Source organism: Phalacrocorax carbo, chromosome 1 (genome assembly GCF_963921805.1).
Source record: "Phalacrocorax carbo chromosome 1, bPhaCar2.1, whole genome shotgun sequence".
NCBI classification, from domain to species: Eukaryota; Metazoa; Chordata; class Aves; order Suliformes; family Phalacrocoracidae; genus Phalacrocorax; species Phalacrocorax carbo.
The window spans coordinates 172,984,518-173,011,718 of NC_087513.1; the positions used below are offsets into that span (position 1 = coordinate 172,984,518).

General features: G+C 41.9%; 1 protein-coding gene across 10 annotated transcripts in view; it reads left to right on the forward strand.

Moving 5' to 3' along the window:
- Positions 1-27,201, forward strand: part of KLF12 (KLF transcription factor 12) — a 251,827-nt gene that overhangs the window by 164,435 nt on the left and 60,191 nt on the right. For 8 of the 10 annotated variants that reach the window (XM_064440736.1, XM_064440737.1, XM_064440733.1 and 5 more), the window contains 2 exons: positions 6,956-7,091; positions 19,988-20,047. In XM_064440736.1, the coding sequence (XP_064296806.1) occupies positions 6,956-7,091; positions 19,988-20,047 (196 nt within the window). The remainder of the gene's footprint in view (positions 1-6,955; positions 7,092-19,987; positions 20,048-27,201) is intronic. The other 2 variants (XM_064440741.1, XM_064440743.1) reach the window with 1 other exon arrangement.

Consider the following 27,201-nt stretch of genomic DNA (forward strand, 5'->3'; position numbering starts at 1 on the left):
AATGTCACTTTATTACTTCAGTCCTTCCAGCTCTGCAGACACAGGGATGCATGTGTGTAACAGCAGTACTAATGAGACTTTTGTAAGCTTAAATTTTGGAGTGTAGTGGAGGGTAGTATTTGGTTTTCCTTTTGTAATGGAGGTTAGTGCAAAGCGGCCGTTGCTTACAGCTAGAGATGATCTTTTTGCTGCTGTATCCCAGCATGCACAGGAAGCAACTGGCGAGCAAGGAGTTTCTAAGAAAGACATTTGGCAACAGCAAGCATGACTCTTTCTGGCTTATTTGAGGTACATCACGTTTCTGCATAATTTAAACTTCCACTGCAATAAAAATCTGTGGCTGTGTTTGCGAGAGCAAACACGTCACCTGGGTGTGGATCGGAGCTAGCAAGCCCAGAGCGGCCTCCCCACCACCCAGGCTGACGTCTCACCTAGCACGGGCCTTGGCGTTACTCTCCCCGCTGCAGGCATCTGTAACCCTGCTTGTGGCTGGCAAGTCTAGTGGGTAGATGCCAGCGCCACGTGGAAATCCCATCATGAACAATCATTTTGATTAGCAGGCTAGATATTAGGCATCCTTCAGAGAAAGCAGGGCGGGGAGTTCAGTAAGTGAAACAAAAGCAAACAGACTCTGAATTTGGAAATCCTTTCAAAAAGCAGAAATAGATTGTTAATTATGTTAAGCGAGCAACTAAGCGTGATTCAGTTTTTACTATGATGTGGTGTATCAGCAGGCCTACATGTATATTTACAAAGTTATTAGCAGAGAAGTTAATTTAATGCAGAAAACAGGTTTTAAGATAAAGTGAGCCAGAGGCTTCAATATTTCAGGATGCTGAAATTTTCTTTCTGCTTTCACACCAGCAAGCATCATCTCATAATGAGTCATTTCGGCATTAGTTAATACTACATAGCTTAGCTATAAACAGAGGCAAAACTCCTGATGGTTACTTAGTTTTCTCCAGCTCTTAAATATTTCATTTCTTTAACCCAAGGGGTTCATATTTGCCTTTAAATCAAAGATTGTAGACATGAAATTACTTCTAGTGGGTCTTCGTGAGTCTGCTGATGGGTTGAGTTTTCATCCCTTTCACTCACAGGAAATTTAACTGCAGAAAATAAATCACGTTGCGGTAACTGAAAACTGCCAGCAGTGATTTGTTTATCATATGTTAGCGTATGGCCCTTTCACGCTGAGAAGGGCCCAGCTTCAGGCCACGTATGGGCATCCAACTGCAGCATTTCTGACGGCACTTGGCCTTGGCCCGAGCAGGTCAGAGCACTTGAGCTGCGTATCCCTAAATAATCGCTGGAAAGCAGCAAAGCGATTAGGAGGTGTTTGGGTGGAGCCCGGATATGACAGACGGGAGATAGCATTTACCCAACAGCCTAGTAACAGCAGCACGCGTGTGAGGAGCGAGAGGAGGCGTGCTGGGCTCTCGTCAGCCTGGAGAGATTTAAATCCGCAGTGCCCCCTTCCCACGACTTTTGTGGATGTGGACAGGAGCACAAGTTTAGAGAGTGAAGAAGGAGAAAAATACCCTGATGGCATGGCCCTGTGCTCAGGTTATTCCCCTGGGAGGGTGGAGGTTCCATCCTCTTCCGAGGGTTTTGTCTGCCCTTAGCAGCTGGCAGGCTGGATCTTTCCTGGACATTTTGCTTCCATGATGTGGCTAATCCTGTACCCAACACAGTGGTGTGCCAGAAAGCAAATATTCAATGAGTGCTCATTAGAAAGTAGCTGTGCAAGTTTAAATATATTCCAGCATTGTAGAAGGGGCAATTTTGTCCTGAGAAACAGGATCAGGCACTGTCTGGCCCCAGCCAAAACCTGTTTAGTTCAGTAGGAATAGAAGAAAGCTTATATGTGATCCAGATCAGATTTTTTCCTGCTGGCAACTGACAGTTGGCAGATACAATATTAATGATGGTAGACCAAGTTCTGGAGTATTTACAGGCTGGTATGTGCCTTACATGAGACTCATTTGCACATCTTACCTTAAAACAAGTGCAGAGTGAATTCGCTCATACCGCCCGAAGGGAATCTCCTTTTTGGTACAGTATGGCAAAGGGGCTGTTGAGAAGTGATTGCGTATATGTACATGCATCAAGAGCAATTCTCTGTACTTTCGTTAGCAAAAAGGATCATTGTTTCTTGAGGCTAACAAGGATGGAAAGCAACGTGGCCACTTGCAGCCTTCAGCACTTGCAGACATTCTTAAATAACTCCCCTGGCTCGCCAGTCTCCTCGGCGTGGCGTGCTAACAGCTTGCTTCTGTAGCTCCTGTGCACTCTCTCAATGACACCTTTGTCCCACGAAAGCAGTCTCTGACTCGTTTCTTTTTGCTTGCCTCGCCTTAGTCGCATTCACACTTCACAAAGCCACCAGATTGCTCTGTCGGACAAATCTTGCCTTTCAAGAGGAGTATCAAAGGCAAGAAAATCAACCCATTTTTAAGGCGTGAGCTTTATTAATGAAATGTGTCTGCCTGTGATTGGGAGATGTTGATTCAGTGACCCAGCCGGGTCCCTTCTGGACCTGTGGTCCTAAGTTCAAGATAAAGCTAGGCTGTCAGAGCAAGGTACAGCACGAAGGGAGGTTAAAATGCACTGGCACGTTTTGTGGGCTCTCTCCTCCACCTTGCTTGCCAGTTGCATTCCATCACTCATTTGTCCTCCACCTTTTTCATCTCATTTGCTGAATTATCTCTTGCCTGCATCTCTTCATTCTTTCCAGTTTGGTGTTCGTTAGGCCAATAATTACTCTTAATTCAGTGTTTATGAACTGCCGCTGCTATTTATAAACCTTGGTGCCAGCTTTCGACAGTTGTTCTTAGATGTCCAAGAGAAAGTCAAAGCTGTTGACTCTGTTGTCACGAACTCTGAATGTATAAAAAACCTGTACTGCAGTTTGCACACTATAGTGAATGGTGAGGAGGAGATCTCTGTTAGGCTTTTGGCCAGTTGGTTATTCACATGGCTCATTTGGGGGACGAGAATTGCTTTAAAGGCGGTTTTTACCCGCAGCAGCTGCAGCCATGCTGATGAGAAAACAGGGCAGTTTACACCAGCTGGCAGCAGCAAAGTTCAGCCTCCTGGTTAGTCATCTCGGCTCCCCAGCACCTCAGCCACCCAAGTCTGCAAGCTGAGAAGAGCTCACAAATGGAGGAGGGGATGAAAAAGTGTGTATGTGTGGGCCAACATTAAAAAATAAGAGAATGATCGCTAGATCATTCTCTAGCTTAATTATCATCTTTAGTGAGGTTCACTGCAAAAGTATAACAAAAAATGTCCTTGAATTGCCTGCCTTTGAATTTGTCCCCTGATAACGTTTCCTTTCCTCGCCTTTTGTTCTCGCCATGCTCAAGTGTCACAGCACCTTGTGATGTGCTCAAGCATTGGGGTCTGGAGAGGCAAACTGTGCCCAGTGGGCTAAGTTATCCCTAGGTGCAAAAAGCACAACCCCATTGGCAACTTCGTGGCATGTTAGGAGTGTACAGAGTAGGATTTACCTCGCCGAGCAGAAACAGAAAGGAGGTAACGTTTTAATGTAACTGAGAGTTTTCATCCTAGCACATTCCTATGGTAATCTAAAACCAACACCAAATATGATAGGAGTCTTAAAAATATCATAAGAGCTGGTAATCTGCAATCATAATGAAACAGTGTGTCTTGTAAGGAACAAAAGTACGTAAAATTTTTCATATACATTTTTACTGTCTTTTTATGTAGGTGTATTCGCACTTAAGTAATCAAAATTCATATATAATAACTGTATTACAGAGTAAATTATGTAACAATGCTCGTGACTTCAAGTTAGGCTTAGGTTTAAACATTAAGAAAGTTTCCAAGCTAGCTACTTAAAACTTTTGCTGTAGTGTAAGTCAGATTAAGCCAATGTTAATACAAACTATCTCATAAGTAGTTTCTTGTTACAATTTTAATTTTATTTACAAACATTTAAAGCATCATTTATAGCAGCATTTAAATACTGGGCAGATGCAAACATGTAACTTCTTGTAATGAGGCTCACTTCAATAAAAACCGAAGAAGTAATGAAATAAGTAACAATAATCTCATACTTGAAGTTGCTTTTAAGAAGGAGCATTAGGGAACAAGACATCCTCAGAAATAACATTTCTTTACAAATAGTTTTCTGGGGCTAAATCAGCTGACTAGATGGTTCAGCTGCTCTTAAATCAAATACTAGATTATCCCTAATGCTCAGGTATGCATTGAATACTGTCATGTGTAAGTCATGATTTTAAGAACAGTCAGAATGGTGCTCATTCTACCTAAAATGATAAAATGTTCTGAACAATTTCTGAGTTGCTGTATGTTTGTCTCATGCGGGTCATTGTTCACTGTCAAGTCTTTGCTTTGGTAAGCAAAAGGTGTTTTCTTTACCACACAGGAAGAAATAATAAGCAGTCTAAATGTAGCCAGTATTATTGAGGCACCTAAACTGTGCTAGTAGAAAGCTAATAGAGGTCATTCTGCGCATCTGTAAATGCACTGCACTTCCAGAAGGGGTTGTTGCATCAGCTTATTGAACATACTTGAAGAGTATTTTCTTTATGAAGTTCTTTAACATAAAAAAAGTGCAGCTGAAGGGTGGTTATAATCACTCACTGTTCTTTTACTCAGAGGTGGCTCACAGCTAAGACACAAATTAAAATTTAAGACCAACTTTCCCTGGAGTCATCACTCCTTTGGTCGGGAGCCCACCTATCCATCAGTGCTATTTTTATGGCTGCACAGCTCCTGGAGTATCTGCAGTATCTCCAGTGAAACTCAGTCCCTTTTCTAGAGTTAGTGAACATGGGAACATAAGAAACATGGCAAAAAGGGAAATTTAGCTGTGACTTTTGGAGCTGCTGTCTAGCCATAGGCCCACTGGACTGTTCTTGACCTCTAAAGGAAGCCGGTGATACCTGTTGTCCAGGGCTGTGGTTAGCCAGAGCTGAGTAGGAATGACAGCTACCTTTCTTAAAAAGCACGTTGCAAGACCCAGAAATTGTCCTATCTCTGACACTGCAATACAGGAGAGCACAAGCTGGCAAAATCAGCAGTTAGCTTTTTTAATAAATAATCTTGAATTCCCCTATTTCACCTGGCCAAACAAAGCAAACGCATATTTAAACAAATCTCTTTGCCTGTCTTCCCCTTCTCGCTCCTCCCTTGCAGGGTCAGGCATCACTCCAGTTTTGCTCTCTATTCCAGCTGCTTTTGGTGTCTCTCAGCACTTACTAATCCTAAGTGGTATTTCGTGGGTGAGGAGGAATGTCTCCTCTGCAGTTTGTCTCAGGGTCCGTCCCCTGACACAAGCAACCCCCAAGTCCGCTCGGGACTATCCCAGATCATACTTGTGCCTCACAGTCCCCTTCACACCTGCCTCTTGGCTTCCTCCCCCTGCCCACATGCAGGTTGTGCTTACGTCCCTTTGGAGGGCAGCAGCCAGGATAAGAGGGAAGGTGGGTAGCCTGCCTTTCTGCTCTCCTTTCCTTTCCCATCTCTTTTTGGCACAAAGCATAACTCTGGTGGGTTGATCTTGGCAGGCTGCCAGATGCCCACCCAGCTGCTCTCACTCTCTCCTCAATGGGACAGGGGGAGAAAATAAGGTGGAAGAGCTCATGGGCTGAGGTAAAGGAAGGGAGATTGCTCACCAATTACTATCACAGGCAAAACAGACTCGACTTGTGGAAATGTAGTTTAATTTATTGCCAATTAAAAATAGATTAGATTAGAACCACACACACACCCCTCCTTTTCCTGGGCTCCCCTTCACTCCTTCATTCAGGGGGATGGGGAGTGGGACCTGTGGTCAGTCTATAACAGCTCCTCTCTGGTGTTCCTTCCTCCTCATGCTCTTCCCCTGCTCCACCACGTTCTCGTCAGGTGAAGCGGAATCTCTGCTTCACCATGGGGCAGCATGTCCTCCCCTCCATCCCCTCTCACCTGAGTGTCTGCAGGGCTGTTTCTCATGCTTTCTCTCTCGCTCTGCCTGCGTGGCATTTTTTTGCCCTTTCTTAAGCACATTTTCCCCGAGGCACCACCACCTTGGCCGAGGGGCTCAGCCGTGCCCTGCGGTGGGTGGGTTGGGGCCGGCTGGAACCGGCTGTGTCCGGCACGGGGCAGCCCCGGCCGCTCCTCACAGAGGCTACCCCTGCAGCCCCCGCCGCTGTCAGCACCTGGGCACCTGCACCCAGTGCATTGCCATACAGTATGGATACTGTAAGCTGTGGATGGACAAAACAATCCTGCAATTCCTGATCTTTGGCTGTTTGTAAGGCGTGAGACTGTGACTCTTAAAAAAAATCTGCCTAAGCCTATCCGACGTCAGGCACCGGTCAGTGAGTTGCCTGTGTGAAGTTATATGCAGAGGCTTGGTCACCTGTAATGTGGAGAGAAGGCTCCTTCAGAGGTTGACACTGGTGTTGAACTGAGCCAGAAGTCAGTACAACTGAGGAGTTTTTGACACCTAACTTATAGTGAACTGGAGTGACATGGGTCCCAGCCTGGTATCTCATGATGGACAGTCAAAATGAAAGATTGTTCCTGAAATTTTGCTGTAAAATTTACTCTCGAGTGTGCTGTGTTGTGCAAAGCGGGCATAGCCCTTTCTCTTTGCTTTCTGAATACATTCAGTATAAGTAACTTGAGGGTAAACTGAGTTTTTGACAAATATTACATGTGCGGTTTTATTTCAGGTCTGCCAAATGCGTTGGTGTAGCTAGCCTGTGTGTGTTTGCACGCCTGCATGCTGCTGGAAATGCTTGCACCTAGCTGTAGCACCTCTAGATGCCTTTGCGAATCCATCTCCTGATTTGGGAAGCTGAGCACAGGCGGTGCCATTCGGCCCAAGCGAGCGGATGTGTTGTGCGCCCTGATGTTGTTCTGGGACGAGATTTAATTTCAGTACGCTCATATTAATCCATTATATGTCTCTTTCCAGCACAAATGGACCCCCGAGGCCTATCTCCCAGACAAATTAAAAGTGACAGTGATGATGACGACCTGCCAAATGTGACCTTAGATAGCGTTAATGAAACTGGATCTACAGCGCTCTCCATAGCCAGAGCAGTACAAGAGTAAGTATCGCATTCCCAGAGCGAGATGAGTGTTGCCGAGGTGCTCCCCAGCCAACGGAGGCACCAGCCCTCAGCAGCACCGCAAGGGTGTCCCCCCAGCTGCGGGCTGGCATACCTGCCAGCATCTCTTCTGTGTAGCTTCGTTCCCTTTAGGAAGAGGTGGCTGTATCTCTCCTCTCTCTGATTCTCTCTTCCTTTATTTCTCTCCCTCCTCATTATTAGGTAAAGTTTTGAACTGAAATTGTTTCTTCCCCTTTATTTACTTGCAAAGCTTGCAGTGTTTTTATATCCTCTCCAAAGGGAGGCCAGGTTAGGCTTTCACTCAAAAAACACAAAATTTTTTCTTGACTGAAAGCAGCATCAAGAAGTTTCTTCTAGTTGCTGTCAGATGGAAAATACCTACATTTCTCCTGAAGGACAGTGTCACTGAACGGAAATTAGTGAGAGGCTTTGAACAGTTTTTCCATTGCTATTATTTTTCTGTGTACTTTTGCTCACTGGATAGACAAATAATTTGTTAATGTAATATCTGTATTGCTTGTTTAAAAAAAAGTTTATCATGAACATTAGCAATTCTGTAGATGCATGAGCTTGCTCAGTCACTGTAGCAGCTGGAAGGGAACCAACTGTGAGGTAAATAAGTATTAATATCCCCATTTTATAGGTGAGGAAAATGAGGTTATGCGTAAAGGTCACCCTGTAGGTCTGAAGCAGAGCTGGAAATAGAACTAGAGCCTCCAGGCACTGAAGCCTGTGCTAGACCCACAAAGCACATTACTTTATCTGAGAGGTTCGAAATATGGGCATTCTGGATGTTATTAAATAGGAAGGGATATAATAAAGGCCAGTAGACATTGTTATTATATAATTTATTATAGATGCATTTTAAACGTCTTATCTAAAAGTACTCAGGTTTGCTTTGTTTTCCTGGCCATCAGTGGCCAAAAGCGCTGACGTTTCCAAAGCAATGGCCTATTTGTTTAGAGGAAACCAAGCCGTGTTTGAGGGGGAACTACTTTTTGGGGGGTTTCACCAGACACGTGGTAATTTATTTTCTAGTCAAGCAGAGTAACCTCAAACCTATATTCCCCTCTGAGCAGAGACGGAGTTCTTTATGGGCAAGGCAAGGTGTTGGCTTTCACTGTTATTAGCATGCTCCCCTTCTGACAGTGATGAAGGAAGGGAAGGTTTCTTCACCAGTGATGCTATTGCTTGATAGACAGGCCTTACACATATTTTGAATTTGCTAGTTACAATGCCAAGCCCTGAAGTGCTTAGTGGTTTTTTTTTTCTCAGTTTATAGCAAGCACACATAATAAGGCAGAAAAATAAAACAAACCGTCATGATTTTGTATTAAATGGTTCTGACTAATTAATGAAAGGAGGAAGCTTGGGGTGCTAGCAAATACTTCTAATGTATGACTGGCAGGCAGATACTATTCTCTGTGACTGATATTGCGTGAACACTTAGGGAATTGGTCAAACCATGAAAAGCTTTTTTAGCTTTTCCACAATGCATTCCACAGTTTGTGAAGGTAAATGTGTTGAATATTACTTGGCTGGCTCTGGAGCTTAAGAATTAAATTAAGAAATTTAATAATATAATATCAACTCATCCTTGTTACAGGTTTTATTTAAACAGTAATCTGTTAGTTTATTTCAAAAGCCTCATTAGGAAAATCTAATTTGACTGTGATGTGCAATTTGTCTTCTTTTTTACTTCATTCTCAGTCACAGACACTACACATAACACTGCTGAGTGAAAAGAGACGTCAGCACATCATACCAACTCCACTCAATCCATTTCTTTCTTGGTCTCTAATATAGTACCTTAAAGACGGGCCCGATTCTTAATTTAGGAGTCTAACGTGTACCTTAATATGAGACATTTAGCAAAGCAGTCCGCCGATAATAAAAGCCCACATTCTACATACCCTTGTTGCAGAGCGGAAAGTGCCTTTGATGCCTTCCAAAGGGAGATCCTGTGTGCTCAATTTCAGTGTCTAAACTTAGCAGATGGGAATTTCCTCTGAGGATGTGGAAAGGCACCTACTGTTCTGCTGAATAACCGGGCAGCGCAGGGGCACGCATAGAAAGACTGCTTCAGTAGGCAGTAAAGCGTAGGTCAAAGCCAAGTGCCTAAGTGAGGTAGGCTGGATCTCAGAGTCTAGAATACTGTCTGATAGAGTGTGTTCTTTCTTAAGTGAGCTTGTAAGCTCTTTCCTGTGAGTAGTTACACAGTTAACAATGAAAAATAACTTCTTCCTGACAGAGAGTCTTGCCTTGTGGGGTACTGGCTGGGAAGTACAGCATGGCACCTCCAAAGGGATGGCAGCATCCTTTCCTTCAATACTGGATTGCTGTTGTGCAATATTGTCTTTTTTAAACAAAATACCAAGCCTAGTTTGTAGATGCTGCTGGCAGGTGCGAGACAACAGTTGACCTTTTTCTGGTTGGTTTTCAGACATGTTTTAAATTATCCTACATAAGGATTATATATATATATATATATATATATGTATATGTATGTGTATATATTTGCCTATTGCTGCCTATTATCCAGGAGCTGAAAGGGATTTCAGATAGCCTGTGGTAGGTATTTGCTGTGGGTTGGTCCTGTGCAGCCCCTCACGCGAGGTATGGGGCTGTAGGGCATTGCTTTATTGAGGCTCCTGACTTTCCCTGTGTGTTGTCTGTGGCGTTCAGGCTTTGTCTTGCGTAGTTAGGCATCTGCAATGTAGGTGTCTGCGTCCGAGACAGTTATTTCACCTCCCTGCGTATGGGCTGGAGAGCAGTTGGTGTGTCCAGGCAGTAATTCTTTCAACCTATTCTAGCTGTCTAATTTAGGGAGAGAGAGTCAAGCTCATGAGCGCCTGTTCCTCTCCATTGACTGCAGGCGGTGCAGACAGCTGCCTGGGACACATGTGTCAGCACTGCAGATCTCTGGTGTGAGGTGAGGGTAAGGCAATCTACGGCGCCTGACTGGGGAGTCAGCGTGCCAGAAGCTGGAAGTGACAGGACGATACTGAATGCTCTGACATCTTCCCTTGGATCTAAATCTGCCAGGTGGGGTTAGCAATGCCAAGATTTTAACCACGTACTGGAGGAAATCAACTAGTCAGTTGGTTTTTTTCATATATCAGTTTTTAAGCTTGTTGTCTTGGAAATTACCCTTATGTGGCTGGGTCGTCGGACAGTCTGGAATGCCCATATGAAAACTTTGCTTTTCACATCCTCTGAAACTGGAAGGCATCCTTCTGTGTTGCTGCTTTGTTTCAGGTCCACTATAGTCTTACAAGAAAAGAATTCTTTACAGTAAAAATTGTGACAGTCAGACACTGAGCCACATGTTTGGCGTGAGTTCTTATTTACTTAAACAGAATGTAATTTGCTTGCATATTTGTAAAATGACCAAGTATGACTATTTTTTTTCTCAGGGAAATTGCCTTCTTGCTGCTAGCTTTATATTGGCTGAGCTTCCAGACTTCTCAGTAGTTCTTTTGGAATTACTTCATAGTCCCTCTTCAGTTCGGCAAACCCAATCAATAATGTAAAGTTATAGATAAACAAAGTCATTATTTCAAGAAGGGTACTTTGATGAAATTTCTTTCTGTGGCAGTGCTGCTTTATGGCAGTTGCTATGCCTTACCATAGTATGGACTAAGAATAATTTATTAATCTCAGATAATATGCTCTGGCTGATAATAAATATTGCAGCAATATGTAGATTTCAGGAGGCTTTGCATTGCAAGCAGCATTTCATCCTATTTGTAGCGTGTTTTACAAACTCGTTTTGACATGAAGCTCTCTAACAAAGAGCAGATTTGCCTCTATACGCCTGACACCACTGATGCTTATTACACAACATGAATAGCATCATATATTCAGGGTCAAATCTCAGATATGCTCTGGAAATCTTTATGAAGCCAAGGGAAGAGAAGGTATTAGTCAAGCCCTGGAATAACAGCAAAACTTTTTAAGGGCTCCCCTCAGAGGCAGCATGCTGTTCCCTCAGCCTGGCAGCCCTTCCATCCCTAGGTAGCCCTGATGCAGCGGTTCTCAGGAGCTGTCTCCATGGTACATAGTAATGCAAACCCTGAACAGGGCATTCATCTCCTCCTTTCCCTACGCACTTGCACAGTAAAATACATTACATTACATCATGCAGCTCTCTTTCCCTGAACACACACAACATAAGATCTCCACCTTGCAGAAGCTGAGGGCAGAAGCAGGAGAGGCAGAAGATGATTTTTAATATGAACTTTTGATCAGTTTATTGGTAAAAATCCAAAGATCCTCAAATTCCTCTTTCTCTCTCTCGACTTCTTTTCTCCTTAGAGGGTGAAGGGGGAAGCCCTTTGACGAAACCATTTTTTCTTTATATAATGTCAAGGAGGAGATGGACTGTGCATATAAACTGATGATGTTTAAGGTAGCTTGTTGTTTTTCCAGGGTGATGGAGAGACAGAAAAATCAGAAAGGAAATCCTCAATACTTGTAGTTATAGCTGCAGTTAATTCATAGAAATGCGATTTGTCATTTGGATGTGACCGTGGTGACCTTTAGCGTGAACTCTGCTTTGCGCTGAGCTGGGTGCCACGGAGTGCTTGTATGAAAATGAGATTAGAGGCTTTGACCGTACGTCCCATTCTCTTTGGCTACGTTATGTGATTGATACATTGATACTAATGTGATCATCTTACTTTATTTTTAAATTCTGCTGGCTTTTATTATTGCAATACAGTGGAAGATAGATAGTTTTGGATACTGCAGTAGTGAAAAAAGAAATTCCACACACAGCAGTCAGACAGCATAACCACAGAACCAATGTACTCTCTTAAATTGGTATGTAATTTTCAAGTCTGATTTTTTGTCTTTAGATGTTGGGTTTTTTTCTCCCTCCTCTTCTTCGATGTAAATCAACTTCTGTGGTTGATTTTGATCTCTTTTGAGGTTTATAACTGTGTTCCCATCAGCCATTCATTTTCTACACTGATATTGTCTGTTTTCCATCTTCAGCTGCAGTCATTACTACCACTGTGCTATTCATTATAGAGAACTTTCACCTCAGTTTTTCCTTCTGGTTACAGACAAAATACTTTGTCCTGAGTCTCCAAGAAACATCAGCAAGGGTGTTTTGGCAGAACTTGTGTGAACTTTGCTTCTCTCTCGTCTGGTACATCCGTCCTCCATGAACAAATGCTCATTTCAAAACTGGCACATGACTGGATGGTGATTTTACGGATGGAGAACTGACTAGTGCTGGTCCAGAATTTCTCAATAAAGCATTTTTTTCACTGGAGAATGCTAATTTTGTCTAAAGCAAAATCGTGGGAATACATCGGTTTCAATTTTACTGTTCTCATGAAGATTTCCCAAGTCTGGGATGCATTTTTCGATTGCAGTAAGGCTTTAGAGCAGATGATCACACGGTTGCTGCAACATTCCTGGGGGGAGATTGGACCCCAAACTCAGAAAGCAAAACTGCCCGTGGGTCTCCCACCTCCCCACAGGCTGTTATGCTGTGGGGCTTCTCCTCAGCCTCCTCAAGAGTCGTTCTACAAACTGAACTGACTTACTAAACGTTAATAGAGAGGTGTGTATGCAGATACGCAAGTGAAAGACTCTGGTGACATAGAGCCCTGTAAGGCAGGCAATCATCTATATTATGTTGTTGCCCCCACTGTGTCATTATTTCAGGTATGTTTCTGTTCTAGTTTCATTTTATTTTTTGTCAACTGTCTCAGATAGGTATCCTGTGGCAGAAAAGAGGTTTCTGCAGTGAAAAATGTTGCTGGGTAAAAGCTGGCAAATGACCCAAGGGCACCATTGAGCTGCAGGGGTGTGCTGTGTCTTGGCTAGCTTAGGGAACCTCTGGGCAGTACTGGACTGTCCAGTTTGGACATAACCTTGCAGCAAGGTTCACCTCTCACAATGTAATCTATCTAAAAGTTAGGCTCAAGTATTTTCGATTTCTTCAATGGAGAGATGTGCATATTTCTAGGTGCAATCATCTCATCAGTTGAGATCATCTACCTTTTGGAGGTGCCTGCCTTCTCTAATGTTTATAAAGGAGCCTGGACAAATGGCTTAGGGAGAGTGATGAACCTTAACATTGCTGAAGTTACATATGAGAAATGCCCCTCTACATGATTTTCTGAGGCCATGCTGGAAGTCTGTGACTCAAGAAGAAACTAAACCAGTGCATCTAAACTTTGGGCCTATGCAACTCCTGTAGGTGTGATTTCTCCTACCTACATGCGGTTCAGATAACTCACTAAAGAAGGACTGACTTTTTCTACAGTGTATTTATATGGCACTTTACAAACTTTCTTCCAGTAGAATTTAAATTCTCAGCATCCTCTGTTTGTATATAAAAATGAATGTACCTAAAGCTGTACTAAGGATTTCTACTGCAAGAGCTTGAAAGCCCTGTATAAATTTGGGAATTGCTCTTTAGGCACTAACTATAAGCCTTTGGGTTCAGTAATCCAAATGGACCTATACTATTCTAAAAAGGTTCCTTTTCTATTTTTTCTCTCTCTTTTTTTTTCTTCTTTTTGGTGCATATGTGATATGTAAAAAAAAAAAGTTTAATAACTTGACAGTTGGGCAGTAAAATCGAAGGATGCCATTCTGTGCATGCACAGAGATTCTAGGATTTTTGGTGTGGAAATTTGCCAATATATGTCCCAGAGCCTCTTGCCAGGATAACAGATTTCCCATCAGCCAGCGATCATTAGGAACAAGTGCCAGGTAGACGGCAACTGTAAATCAAAAGGAGCTTCTACAAAGAAATTGACATCGCTGCCTGCTTTGAAAGGACGGTATTGCTTAAATGACAGTGTATTAGGAGATAGGGATATTGTCAAATTGTTCCCTGAAGAAAGCTAATTTGATAATAAAAGTGCTTTTAGCTTGGTGTACACAAAATTATGTTTTCCTATCTCCCCTATAATAGTAGGTTACCGTGACTGTTGAGTAGATGAATCTAGAGCAAGGACACATTGCCATTAGGATGTCTGTTCTCTTCTTTTGAACCACTTTGAAGTGCCAGACATTGCTCTTCAATACATATTTTATCACACCATTGCTAGGAGTAATATTTTCCTTTTAAGAGAAATATTTAAAATAAATGGACAGTAAGGTGGGAGAACCAAGGAATCCTGGTTTTGCTAAAGTCCAGAGGAGTTTTACCATTAACTTCACTGGGACTAGCAATTAATCTTAAAACTGTAACAGAAGTATGGATGCTAAAAAGAAAAAAAGTAACTCAACACTTAGGCTGTTTTGGGGACCGGCACGGTGCAGCAAGAGAGGTATTTGTAACATTGAGGCGTTCATAGATACCTTCCTGTACGTGTCTTTCATTACCTTTGTCCGTCACAAGCAAACTTTCAAAGACTGTTTCCCAGCTTCGGTTCAGTATCTACATTGAATTGTCTCGTATGATTGTCTCCTCAAATATAAATTAATTTAAATTTTTGTCTAGGAAGTGCCGGTCATTTCAAGGTAGTTATCAAACATTGCCGTTATTGGGATTTTACATTACAAAACATGTTTACACAAATGTGCGTTGGAATAAACTGGCCCCAAACAATAGCATATGTTTATAATTTATATAGCACTTTTTATCTTTGGAGTGCTTTGCAAACATTAACTAATTAAATTGTACAGGTCCCCTGCGTGTTCAAATCTGATAATTATCCGCAGGTTAGTGACTTGCTCAAGGCCATGCAGCAAAGCAGAGGATGAGCTGGGATCAGGAATGTCTGCCTTCCAGTCCCATGCTTAATCCACTGCGATGTGTCGCTCTAGAGTGAAGCTTGAGTCGTTAGTGGCTAGAGATGTGAAATGCACTTTATTGATAGGGAGGCAGGCATTGTGTAATTGCTTGAAGAGCATGACACCGAAGAATGAATTATAAATAACATTATGCATTACTGCTACCCAGTTAGCAGTTCATACACCTATTTGGCATCTGTTTCCCCAGTGATTTGTTTTTTCAGCTTTTTTCTGTTTTTTCTTTCTAAATCAGCACGGAAAGCAGAGGCAGAGCTGTGTGCATTATGAAATTCAGAGCTGTAGCAAATACTCATCAGTGCGGATTAGATAGAAGAACACTGCCAGAAAAAGCCACAATAAAACTACCTCAGTGAACTGCTACCTTGACTTACTGATAAGAAAAAGAAAGAGCATTGTCCTCTGCTGTCACTTGAGCCAAAATTACTTCTTTTTTCATTATCTAGATCAGATAAGTTTTTATCTTTCCTTTTCCATAAAGCAGTTCCTGTGATTTTGTGACAGACAAACATGCAGCACAATTAAATCTTAATAGCAGTGCTTATACTGATTTATGGAAAAATGTTCCCCGAGTGTTTAGATCGATGCATGCAAAAACACAAAAAAAAGTAGCGTAGGTCACAGGTATGTAAACTGCATGCAAAGGAGGGCACTGTTAAGAGGGGAACATTGTTTAGCCAAGGCATAATCGAGTGAGGATGTGAATACAGGGATCTTAAAAAAAAAAAGAAAACACCCACTTTTTTTTTCTGCCATTTTCCTTTTTCCTGCAAAACGAGAAAAGATTATGCTAGGTTTTGCCCTTTATTATTTCAATCCTCCTTCACTAGTAGTGACTCCACTGCAACCTCATTTCTCACAGCAAGTTCCTTTTAGGCTGGAGATAAGGAGGAATGAAAGGAAGTTCTTGGATGATGGATATGGAAGGGTTTTTTGTCCTGAGCCCATGTGCCAAGGGGGTGTTGTCCTCCATGTGTATGTGACTGGAGACATGAGTGTTACTGTTTTGGACACATCAAGAAAAGGATAAGTGGAGCTTAAAGCCACCACACATATGAAATTACTTTAGCCAAAATGAAAGGAATTGAAGGCTGAAATAAGGAGTAAAGCAACGCAATGGCTGAGATAATAGCGTCTAATCCTGAGGTGTGTCAGAAGTAATGATAGTCACAGGTTTCAGAATCAAGCCAAGCACCTTCATCATTACAGCCATGACAAACAAAAGATGTGTCGAGAATGAAGTTTTGGGTCACGTTTTTATTTATTTATCCTTCTGGGGTATACTGAGGTGCCACAGCATACAGCGGTGCAAGGAAATATGAAAACTGACGCAGGCAGAAAAGAAGGAAGAGACCAGGGTGGATCAGAGGAGGCAGCAACGGCCAAAACACTTTTGCCTAGCGTGTATCACTAGGCTTAGGCAGTGTGGAGCAGGCTGGCAAGTACTGAGGTCAGAGGCTGCCCTAAAAAGTACTCATCCTGAGGCCTGCCTATGGTATCTGCTGCTGGCAGAAATCTCTAGCGCTGCTAAACAGAGCCTGAAAAATGAAATAACCTGGAAATGAGCAGAAGCTGCCAGCAGGCACGAAAAGAAATGCTTGCATTTATGTGCTCGTTAAAAGTCAGCAGGAATCTCAGTCTTGTCAAAATATCTCCCTCAATTATTTGTATTAGAAATACAGTATTTAGCATAGGGCTGGGATACTGCGTGATAAATCAGGGGCACACAGTGCTGTCAGACAGACAGATGGTTTCACATAGAAGTCACCATGGTGTTTCTCCTAAGAACTGATGGCCATTGCTATTTCTGTGATCAGTTGCTTATCAGGGCCAAAGAGTCAAACCATTTATAAAGAAGTTCACAGGAGGAACTGGAATAATGATCAAAATCTCAGTCGTAAAAGTTTCAAAAGCAGAGTAACAAGATAATGTTGTGTAATAAATTAATTATTTGCTGAAAATTACTTACTCAGCTGAACAGGTTGATTGCACTCGATACGTCCACTTCTGAACTACTGGCTGTCTGTAACACCACATCATTTCCGAGATTCTTAGCCACTACTAAAGCATACTCAAAATAAAGTGTTTTTCCTCTTGCTTGAGAGGAACTAACCAAGTACATGCAGTTCTGGAACAGGTACATCCTTGTCAATATACTGCATGGCATAGAGGTACCGCTGTCCCCATATGCTCGCAGCATCCTGCAGAACCAAGATGGATCATAACAGCACAGGCACTTGAGATGAGGTGCAGTTTGCCTGCTTTGGGGGAGGTCTGGTGGCAGCGTTGTGAGGTTATGAAATAGATAACTGGCTCCAGCAGCATTTCAGAGCACCTACACAAGGCATCAACGCTCTCACAATATGGTCAACACAGTTAAATGCTCTGAAGTTCAACAGGCAGAACAACCAGCTTCCTAGAGCCCGCGCCACTTACCTCCTAGGTACTTGGCTATGAGTCATCTCTACTTTTTTTGGAGCTTGGGCTTCTGACAGGTGTTGTTCATTAAAATACAGTTTGGGGGAAAAAAAAAAACAAAACCCACAACACACAAAAAAAGCTTATGGTCCCAACTTCCCATTGTGGAGGCTGACAGAGCAGTGGAACAGGCTGCCCAGGCAGGCTGCGGAGTCGCCTTCCCTGGAGAGACGGATGTGGTCCTGTGCCCCGTGCTGTAGGTGTCCCTGCTCAAGCAGAGGGGTTGGACAAGATGATCTCCAGAGGTCCCTTGCAACCCCCACCATTCTATGATTCTGTGAAAATAAGAGATCAAGTACTTTATTCTGAGCTTACCTATTTCTGCTTGTTTTAAAATGCAGAAAATGCTGTCCTTTTCCTACCAGCCTTCACTCTGTTTAAAAACATGATGGCCAGCAGCAGCAGTGGTGCAGCCACCTATGTCTGGCATAAAAACCTAGTGGTTAGAGCACTGACTCAGGAAGCCAGATACCTACGTTTGCCAATTCTGGAATGCAGGGCTAGGATGCAAAATCCAGGAATGGTCCTACAACATCCTTTTCCTCTTCTTTTTCCTCCTACACTTGTATTTTTTATACTGTGAAGTGAGTCTTACAGATCCCTTTTATGCTGGATCCATGTTGTCAGGTGTGGTTTAGCTATTTGCATAGCACAGGTAAGGTTCAGGCTCCAGAGGCAAGTGTTGGGCATTTCTCCCCATGGTTCCTGGATCAGAGCAGAGGCTGGGTGGGAGGCCACAGCCATTTGGCTGTTTGGCCAGGCCAAACAGAGAGGAATATAGTGAGTTTTAGGCGTCTGTGAGGTTAGTTGGAGGATGTCTGGGTGTCTTTTGCTTCAGTGCCTGGATACTGTAGGTTCTAACCAGAGCTAGTTGTCTGCTAAATTTCCCACTGACAGAAATTCAGCATGCAAATACTCATCATCCTTACCAACTGTATTTTGCCTGCCCTATTGCTTAGCTGTTAAAAAAGGACCTTTATGAAAAGAAGTGCACAAAAATTAGACTGATGACTTCTGGGTAATGTATTGCTGTTTGTATCAGCTGTAGGAATAAATATTCTTTCAATAAGACACAGAGATTATTATAAATTAATTGACATGGATGAGAATGGTCAGTGTTATGGTTTCCAGTTACCATTTTTCCAGTGCATAATGATTTCGGTTGAGGGCTATCGGGGTAGGGGAGATTTTGTCCCAGTGCCCTTTGATTAGGTACTGACACAACTGAAATAAAATCCGTACCTAGTGATACCATGGGACAGGTACCTGAGATACGTTTCTGAAGATGGAAGAAACTGTACACAGAGAGTGGAAAAAGAGGGTGGAAAAAAACAATGTCAAGCTGTGAGAGAGCTAATAACTTCAACTTTGACCATTCTTTACATCATTTTTTCATCTTGCTAGCAGATTTCTGTCATGATCAGAAACTTAACATTTAACAAATGTCAAAATCAAGCAAACAGTAAAGACGACCAATATTTACTGTACACTTGAAGCAAGGAAATTTGAGAGGTTCAAAAGATGCAGTGCAAAATCTTGGGAGAAAATAGATTATTTGTAGGTTTCCAAGGGCCAATGGAAAGTTCGATTATATAAATTTGAAATATAAATTTGAAATATAATATGAAACTTTGAAAGTTTCCTTTTGACTTTAAACAATTACTGTGCCAACCTGGCCATTTTAATTGAGCTTTATAAAGGATCCAAAATGTTTCCAGTGCAAATGCCTTCAACTGCTAGTGTGCTAGAACATTTTTATGATTCATGATGTTATTCTAATATTTTTGCTAGTTTCTTGGGCGTTGGCCTCAGACTAATTTCATGGTACATTTGAGGTCTAAACCACAGAGAGAAGGACTGAAGGGGGTTATTCATGGATTTGGCTTTCTACAGGTTTTTCCTTTTTTTTTTTTTTTTTTTTTGTCCCTAACGTGGTGGAACTGTTTCCACAAGCCAGCTGTATGATGCTTCTTGTTTGAGCACATGCAGTAGATCAGAATTTGTCAGTGAAAAGGAGCGTTCCACATAGTCCAAATCCCAACATAGAAGTTTATACAGCTATGACATCGTATATTTGTGTTATTCAATATTCCAAATAATGTTCTAGAAGATTATCTATTTTCCCTGGAGTCTCAGTTTTAAGTAAAAAGCGTTAAAGGCTTGGTTTTTCAGTGATGCGTTGGGAATAATATTACTTAAGCAGCAGAATTCTGGGAGCGGACGTTTGTTCCAGCCTCTATTTCCTCTTCGTGCAATGTCTGCCTGCTCTAGATTCTCATTAATATTTTCCTCGTGGTCACTGATTATTTTTTAATGAGAAAATACGATCCACCATGATCCAGAATTGCCATTAAGTGACATCTGGGCCCTTAAGCTTTGACTCTGCTCCCATGCAAATTAATGGCAGAGCTCCTAACGACTTGCTTAGCATTAGTTGGGACCTCTACAGGGCAATTCCAGTTAAAGAAGGAGTTTCAAGTGAATTTAATCCTAAAGTCCCTGCCACACTGAGGCTAGGTGCTTACTTTGCAGTAAGTGTTCCTCAAGCTTGTCTAAGTCCCCTGCAATTGTTTGGGGTAACTTAAAATTCCTAATTGTCTGTGTTCAATTTCCAGAGAGAGCATGTGGGGCTGTGCCAGGTCAGCTGTTAACCCTTTTCGTTTTTTCAACTCCAGGTATGAAGCATTTTATTGTGTATTATATAATGTTCTGTTTTATTGACAAAGTCTAGTAGCAGTGCTTTTCAGCTTTCTTTCCCTCTTTATGTCATGGCTGGGGATATGCGGGGTTGGGCAAGGTCCAAAGTTGATTTTTGCTGTTGCTTTTTATATTTGGGGGCTGGGAATGGGGGGGCGTGCATCATGGGAAAGCTGTATTTCTTTTTTTTCCCAAATCCCAATGACTAAAATGCAAGAATAGGGAAAAAAATCCTGTCTGGTAATGTGGTATAAAATGTTCAAAATAGTTTACTGAAATTGAGTAACAAAGTTAATGGGAATCAACATAGCTCATGATGGGTCATTGCCAGTTACCATGAAACAGTCAACAAGCAAAGCTGTAAAATGTAGGAAGAGTCTTTGCAAACATCTCCTTGCTTTTTTTTCACAGAGGCTGAAATTTTAAAACCTGACTGTGTAATGCACCTAGCAGATGCCCTGCTTTAGAGTGCAAAGTTGATATCCAGTGGTGGGGGTGACTGGGAGGTTTCAGCGAGCGTTGTGATGGTATAAGGTGCCTCAGGTTCACCTCACTTGCCCAAGTAGGAATGATGTCATATGACAGAAGGGATGTACCAACGCTGATAGGGTTCCTGTTTTTGTTGGATTTGTTGCTCTTGTTTTATTGGGTTTTAAAATAACGTGCAATGAAATGTCCACTCTCAGTGTGCTAGCTTGCTTGTTCGTCCTCCCCCCTTCCTTTGTTTGTTTTGTGGGCCCCTAAAAATATTCCTTTGGAGTCGTGTTTATCGTGTGATGAGTGTAAACCCATCAACTCACTGCTTACCTACTCTTAGTAATCCGTGGGCCCTCTGTCTGTGGAGTACAGAAGGAAAAGCAACTTCACACATTCAGTATAAGCAAATAAGCTGCAGAATAAATCTAAATCTTCACATTTCTAAGTAGAGCTAAGCTTCATAATAAAATTAAGAAGATGGCATGTTTAAGAGCAATTACAGTTTCAAATTGCTAATGAGTAGTCAAATACAGAAATCGTTCCTCAAATCTACTCCTATCTCCAATTTGCAGTTAATTGCATTACACCTGGTATATTTATATTAAAAATTTGCAGGATCTTATTACTCAAACATTTTCAAAGTAGCAGCAGCAGGAAGTTCTCTGGAACAGCCAATACAATACTTCTAAATTTTCCTCGGGTATGAAATTGAGATGATGAGTTTACTTTTGAAAAGATCCATAGAATTTTCTTTGATCTGATTGAAATGATCAGTGCAACTTCAGAAATTATTTTGAAGAGCCTACTAGTCTCCCAAAATGTTGTGTTTCTAAAAGAAATTTATATTTCAGATTCGATTTTGAATGCAGGCTCCTTTAGCTGAAATTAGCCATAATATTCTATATAATCACCAATTATATTAGCTTCTATTCTACAGGAAGAATTTTCAAGAGGGAGGCTTCTGTTGTCAGGTTTTTTTATCTTTTTTTTTAATGTTGTCAATATTTTGTTAAAAAAATTGTGCATGAACTTACATGTAAAGTTTATGCATACCATAACAATGAATATGAGATCGTACTGAACAACATGCATGGTTAGATGGAGATGAAGATGGCGTAAGTCATCTTATGTACCAGTTCTAAACCACTGAAAGTTTGTGGCTCCGACTGGAGTGAGACGAGACTGAAATGCAATATTTTGGTGAGGCAAATAGCTGCTAATAAAACCAGAAACTTAGAAGAGAGATACAGGGTCTTCTATGTCTTTTTAAAATAAAAGAACAAATTGTTCAAGAAAGCCACATCTGTCAAACCTTGTTTAGACCATGTGGACCTGTCTGTAGAGTGAAACATGGAAATGAGGCCAATGAGATGAATATTTAAGTCAGTGTATCATTTGAAAGTATGAATTCTTATGATGCTCTTAAAACTGCTCACACTGCTAGAAGTATTCCTCACAGCTGGTCTTGCCCCTTGGAGTACAGCGCTATTGCAGAACAGTAACTGCTTGAAAGAAGTGAATTCTGCTACAATTAAATACAGCTATGTGAGTGTACATATTTTATTTGAATGAAATTTCATGCCTACCCAGTTTGGGGGTTTTTCTCAATTTTGTACTACTAAAGTTATCTTTTCCCATTAAATTTCAGTGAAGGTATTCTTCCATAAAATTACACTCAAAATTGTGGTATTCTAGTTATGAAAGTACAGAAATGTTCTTAGATACTTGATTTTCTTTGTGGTGGCGGGGGAACAGAATGGATCACAAAGTGTGGAGAAACCTTTTTTGTTGGCTCCTTTCCCTTTTTTTTCTCTTGGGATCATGAAATCTACTAAAAGCCGTAAGGTTTACTCAAAACCAGTCCCACACAAATGTTCTGCATCTGCTGACCTCCGTGGATGGCCACAGGCTGGGACCGTTGCTCCAGTTCATACATGTGCAACTGTTCTTTTCCTGCAAAATGTTGAGCGTTTCGTCCATACTCCCCTGATCCAGAAGTGCCCTGATCCACCATTTCACTGGTGACAGAGTGATATTATATGTGAGCTTCAGATGTTGGCGGGCACAACGTGTCTCTTCGTCCTTGGTGTCTCGCGAACTGTACTGCTTTTGCTCTTGTATAATTTACCCCTGTTCTTCTTTTTAACACCTCCTTCCACAGGCTTGGCCAGATGGGAGATGTTTGGCAGCTGGAGGACCCAGATGCCAAATTCTGGAATAGAGCTTTCCTGCATTGGCACGTGGGTTCATGGCTGGCTTCTTGGCTTGCACCTCTGCTAGCTTCTTGGCTAGCTGTTTAGCTGGCAGCTGTAGCCCTGCCTCTGGCGCAATGTTAGGGTCAAGCTGCTATGGAGCTGAATGACTTTCCTGATCTGAATTAGCCTGCCGGACACCATTTTCACCTTAGTTTACTTTGACTGTCCACTATTCAAAGACGAACGTTTGCACTGTTCTGTTTTATTCCTGCCATTTGTAAGACTTAACTCAAAGCAGTAGTTCTCATTTGTCACCAGTTCAAAAAGAAAATAAGCATTGCAGAGTACACTGTTTCACTTGTTAGGATTCCCATTCAGCCAGTAGGAATGTAAAGGCCAAGTCTGTACTTGCAATTCATCTCTGGAAGCAAATTGTAACTACAGAGCACAGGCTTTAAAAAAATTTTTATGTCTAAACTTTGATTGCTTTCAACCATGAGTGAATCTAGCCTCTGTCAAACAGAAAAAAATACACATTTGGGGAGACAATCTGGATAATTTTTAAAGAAAAAGGATAAAGAATAATGATGATAATAAATAGGACATTACTTGTAATAATTAAAAGCGCTGCCAGAAGAAAATGCTTGATCTTCTCTCTGCTTGATTTGGAATGTCCTCATTACGTACTTTAGTTTTACCTCAGGTTTTGGGGGTTTGGTTTTTTTTTTTTTTTTCATAAATGAGGTAATGAAAAATTAATGCATCTAGGATAGCCAAAGCATTTGAAGTTATTCCCTAGCCTATGCCTTTTCCTCCATGCAGCTCAGTGCATAAACATTACTTTCAGTGGGAGAAACTGCAAAATCACTAAGACTCTGGATACCTACAGTAAAATACAGATTAGTCATACCTGCTATGAAATTTTCATTCCCTCACTCAGCTGTAGTGAGAGTACGTTGTGCTACGCTGGAGGCAGCACTATCCCTACGACACACTCACAAAATTTCTTTAACACTTGAGATAGTACTTGTGCCTCACTTGGACACAAACTTCCACCTGTATGTTAAGGTTAAGCTTTGTAGGGTGATCTGACCTCTGAGGAAAACCACCTGAATTCCCCATTATAATCACTGGAGAGAGCTGTGTGTCTCAGGAGCAAGAAAAAGGAGACCCTGCCCATCTAGTTTAGGTGTATACTCATCTTTGCTGACTGCCTAGGGAACGTTAAGTGCTTCCATAGGAATACAGCCCAGTTACATTAGATAAGTCTTTATGGACTATATAGGGAACCAGTAGGAACTAAAAGCATCTGTTTCACTCAGAGGTAGTCCGCACAGGCCCTTCTGGATGATAACGGAGCAGGGATGATTCTTTTCAAAAACAAGCTGGCAGCAGCAACAGCAATATTCTATATCTAAAGGGTGGGTGTCAGGATGATGGGACTGGACTCTTTACAGTGGTGCCCAGTGACAGGCCAAGGGGCAATGGGCACAAGTTGGAACACAGGAAGTTCCACCTAAACATGAGAAAACACTTCTTTCCTGTGAGGGTGCCAGAGCAGTGGCACAGGCTGCCCAGGGAGGCTGTGGAGTCTCCTTCCCTGGAGACATTCAAAACCTGCCTGGACATGGTCCTGTGCCCCCTGCTCTAGATGTCCCTGCTCAAGCAGGGGGGTTGGACAAGATGATTTCCAGAGGTACCTTCCAACCCCCGCCATTCTGTCATTCTGTGATTCCCACCTTTTGCAGGAGAGCTTTGTTAACTAGCTTGTCAATGAAGTAGGAGATCTGTGTTTTAGGTTCTCAGCACAAGCATCGCAGAGGTGTTTTACTGATTAGGATCCTTAGCACAGGCCTAATCACATTAAATACTTGGGGAGCAGTGGAGTCTTTCATTTTGCTTCTTGCTGAATATGGGCCATTGTATAGACAGGAGCACAGAAGTCACAGGACAGGAAGGAGAGTAGGTAAGAAGAGCCTGAATCCTACCTGAGCAAGGACAGGACTGGGACTGTAGGCTGTGTTCCCTGGAGCAACATTAAGCCAGAAACAGCTATGGATACTGAAATAGAGCTTTCCCGCTTCCCCTCTCATAGCTGAGTGTCCAGATTTCTGGTATGGAGCCGAATCCCCTTTTCTACCCAACCTTTCAGCCTCACAGTGCCTGAAGAAGCTCCAGCTTAAGAGTGAAGGACCTCATGAGTTTAGGGACATGCTGGGTAGGACTGTTCATGGAACAGTGGGTGGGAATGCAGTCATGGACCTAGGAAGGCTTTTGGGTGCCTGCCTCTCAAATTAGGGTCTCAGCATGCCAGTTTACACACTTCTCCCATATTTCACTTTCCAAACTATATTTTCTCCTTTCAAATGGCAAGCTTTCAGTGCTTTTTAATGTAGTAGAATTAAAGATGTTATTCCATTATCTAAAATATTCCTTTTTCCCTGTTCATCTGTTCCTGACCTGTTGCCTATCAAAGGATGGATCTGGCTGTCCTTAATTTTTATATCTCAGCCACAATTTTTGCCCAGTTGAAGACATTCTTGTCACTTTCCATGTCTCAGTGGATTTGGAAATCATATGTAAGGTAGAGAAAATTGTTGGCTTTTTTTTAAAAAAAAAAGCAACTATGATTGTTGTCCCTCATGCATTCTTTTCAAGCAGAGAAACAATGTGCGCCGTTAAAAAAGGAAAATGAACAACTGCAAAGATGATTTTCCCTTCCCTTGCACCTCCAGTACATTCTGTAACCCAGTAACTGTAATTATTTTTAAACTTTTTAAAACTTGTATACTGTCAAGAGGTTGCAGTAAAACAAACAAGTGTAAGTATTTCTCATAAGGCCAATGTGACCGCAAAGGATGAGAACAGATGACAGAGCAAACAGAAAATCCCATGTTTTGTTTATCATCATCTTTTTTTTTGCCTAATGGCAGATACTTGGAGGGAGAATCTGTTTACTTCAATGAAAGATGAGGGTTTGCTGATTCCCATGGCAAAAAGAAGGCATAGTTTCCAAATGCAAGCTATTCAGTGTGTGGGATGAGCTAAAGTCATTTGTGGATTTGTATGTTGCATTTTGACGTGATTAAATGTTTTAAGTCTATTGATTTCATGCTGGGGATTAATGATGCTGAATGAAAGAGCATCAAAGAATAAAATGTGTTTACATGCCTGATTAAAATATCTTAAAAAAGAGCCAGAGTACCTATTATTGGATAGGAATGAGATAAAAGCAGCATAGGACCAACTGTGCATTCTGCATTGAAAGGAAAACGAATTAACTTCCTAGGCATAGAAAGAGGAAGAGTGAAGATTTGATAAGGATTGACTGTACCTTTCTGAATGCTTAACACTTGTGTTTGACTCGTTATTTTGGAAGAGGGGATTAAAGAGGTTTCATTATCAGTTGCCACAGATCTGTTTTACTGAATCAATCAAAACATGATGCTTAGCTCGTTGGGATTAATGAGACGATCTTTTAACTGGAGGACTTGTTGGTTATGGCATGTTAATAAAGGACAGACCCAAAGATACTCAGTACAGCTGTGGACATGAGATACAGTAAAGATGGTGTTTGCTGCTTTAAATTTACTTTTTGATCTTTTTGCCTTAGCATAGCAACTCAAAAAATATTGTTATCTTAAAACGTTCATAGAGTTAATTGGTTTGTATCCACTCTCTGCAAATGTTGCTAATGGCTGTCCAGATTTGTGGGTCATACCTGGATTTGCAGTTGGGCGCACGGTCTCTTGACCAAGGTAATAGTAGATGAAGATGGAAAAGACCTATTCGCTTGTTAAATCCATCCTGTTGAAAGCACGATGCAGGCTCTTCCAGTAGTACTAAGCTGTTAGTACCCCTAATGTTAACCAAAATGCCAGAGAGAATTTATTTGTGTTGTATCTGTGGTGAAGGATGCCTTAATGATCAAGTTAGCGTGTGAAATACTTGATGCACGTGAAATACTCCCTACTGAGTAAGGGAGAAGTTTAAAGGTGGAGTCTAACGCAGCTGAGTAAATATCTGATGAGACCAGCTCATGCACACATTCGTTTTTTCTCTGCTGATGCTCTGATCCGGATTACCATATATGAGATGAATTCAGCAGACTGATACAAACTACAATTTGTTTGTCTCAGAAAGGTTTGAATGATTATCCTGGGTTTGGGGCACCAGGGGTGGGGGTGTGTGTGACAATGTGAGGCTATTTTTTTTCCCCCACTTCCACTGCTTAATACAAGACCTGAAGCCCCGAGTTATAGAGCAAAGTGTCTGAGCAGTAACCCAGCTTGTGCGAACCCTGGAGAAGAGTAATGACTATTCCTTGCAAGCTTCCTGCCTCGGTGCAGGTGCAGGAATCAGGAGGGCCTGAATAATTCATAAGGTGCAAATTAGCCCCAGCTTGCTCCCACTGCTCGAATTTTGCTTCTGCTTACCTACCTAGTTGCTAGAAAGAACAG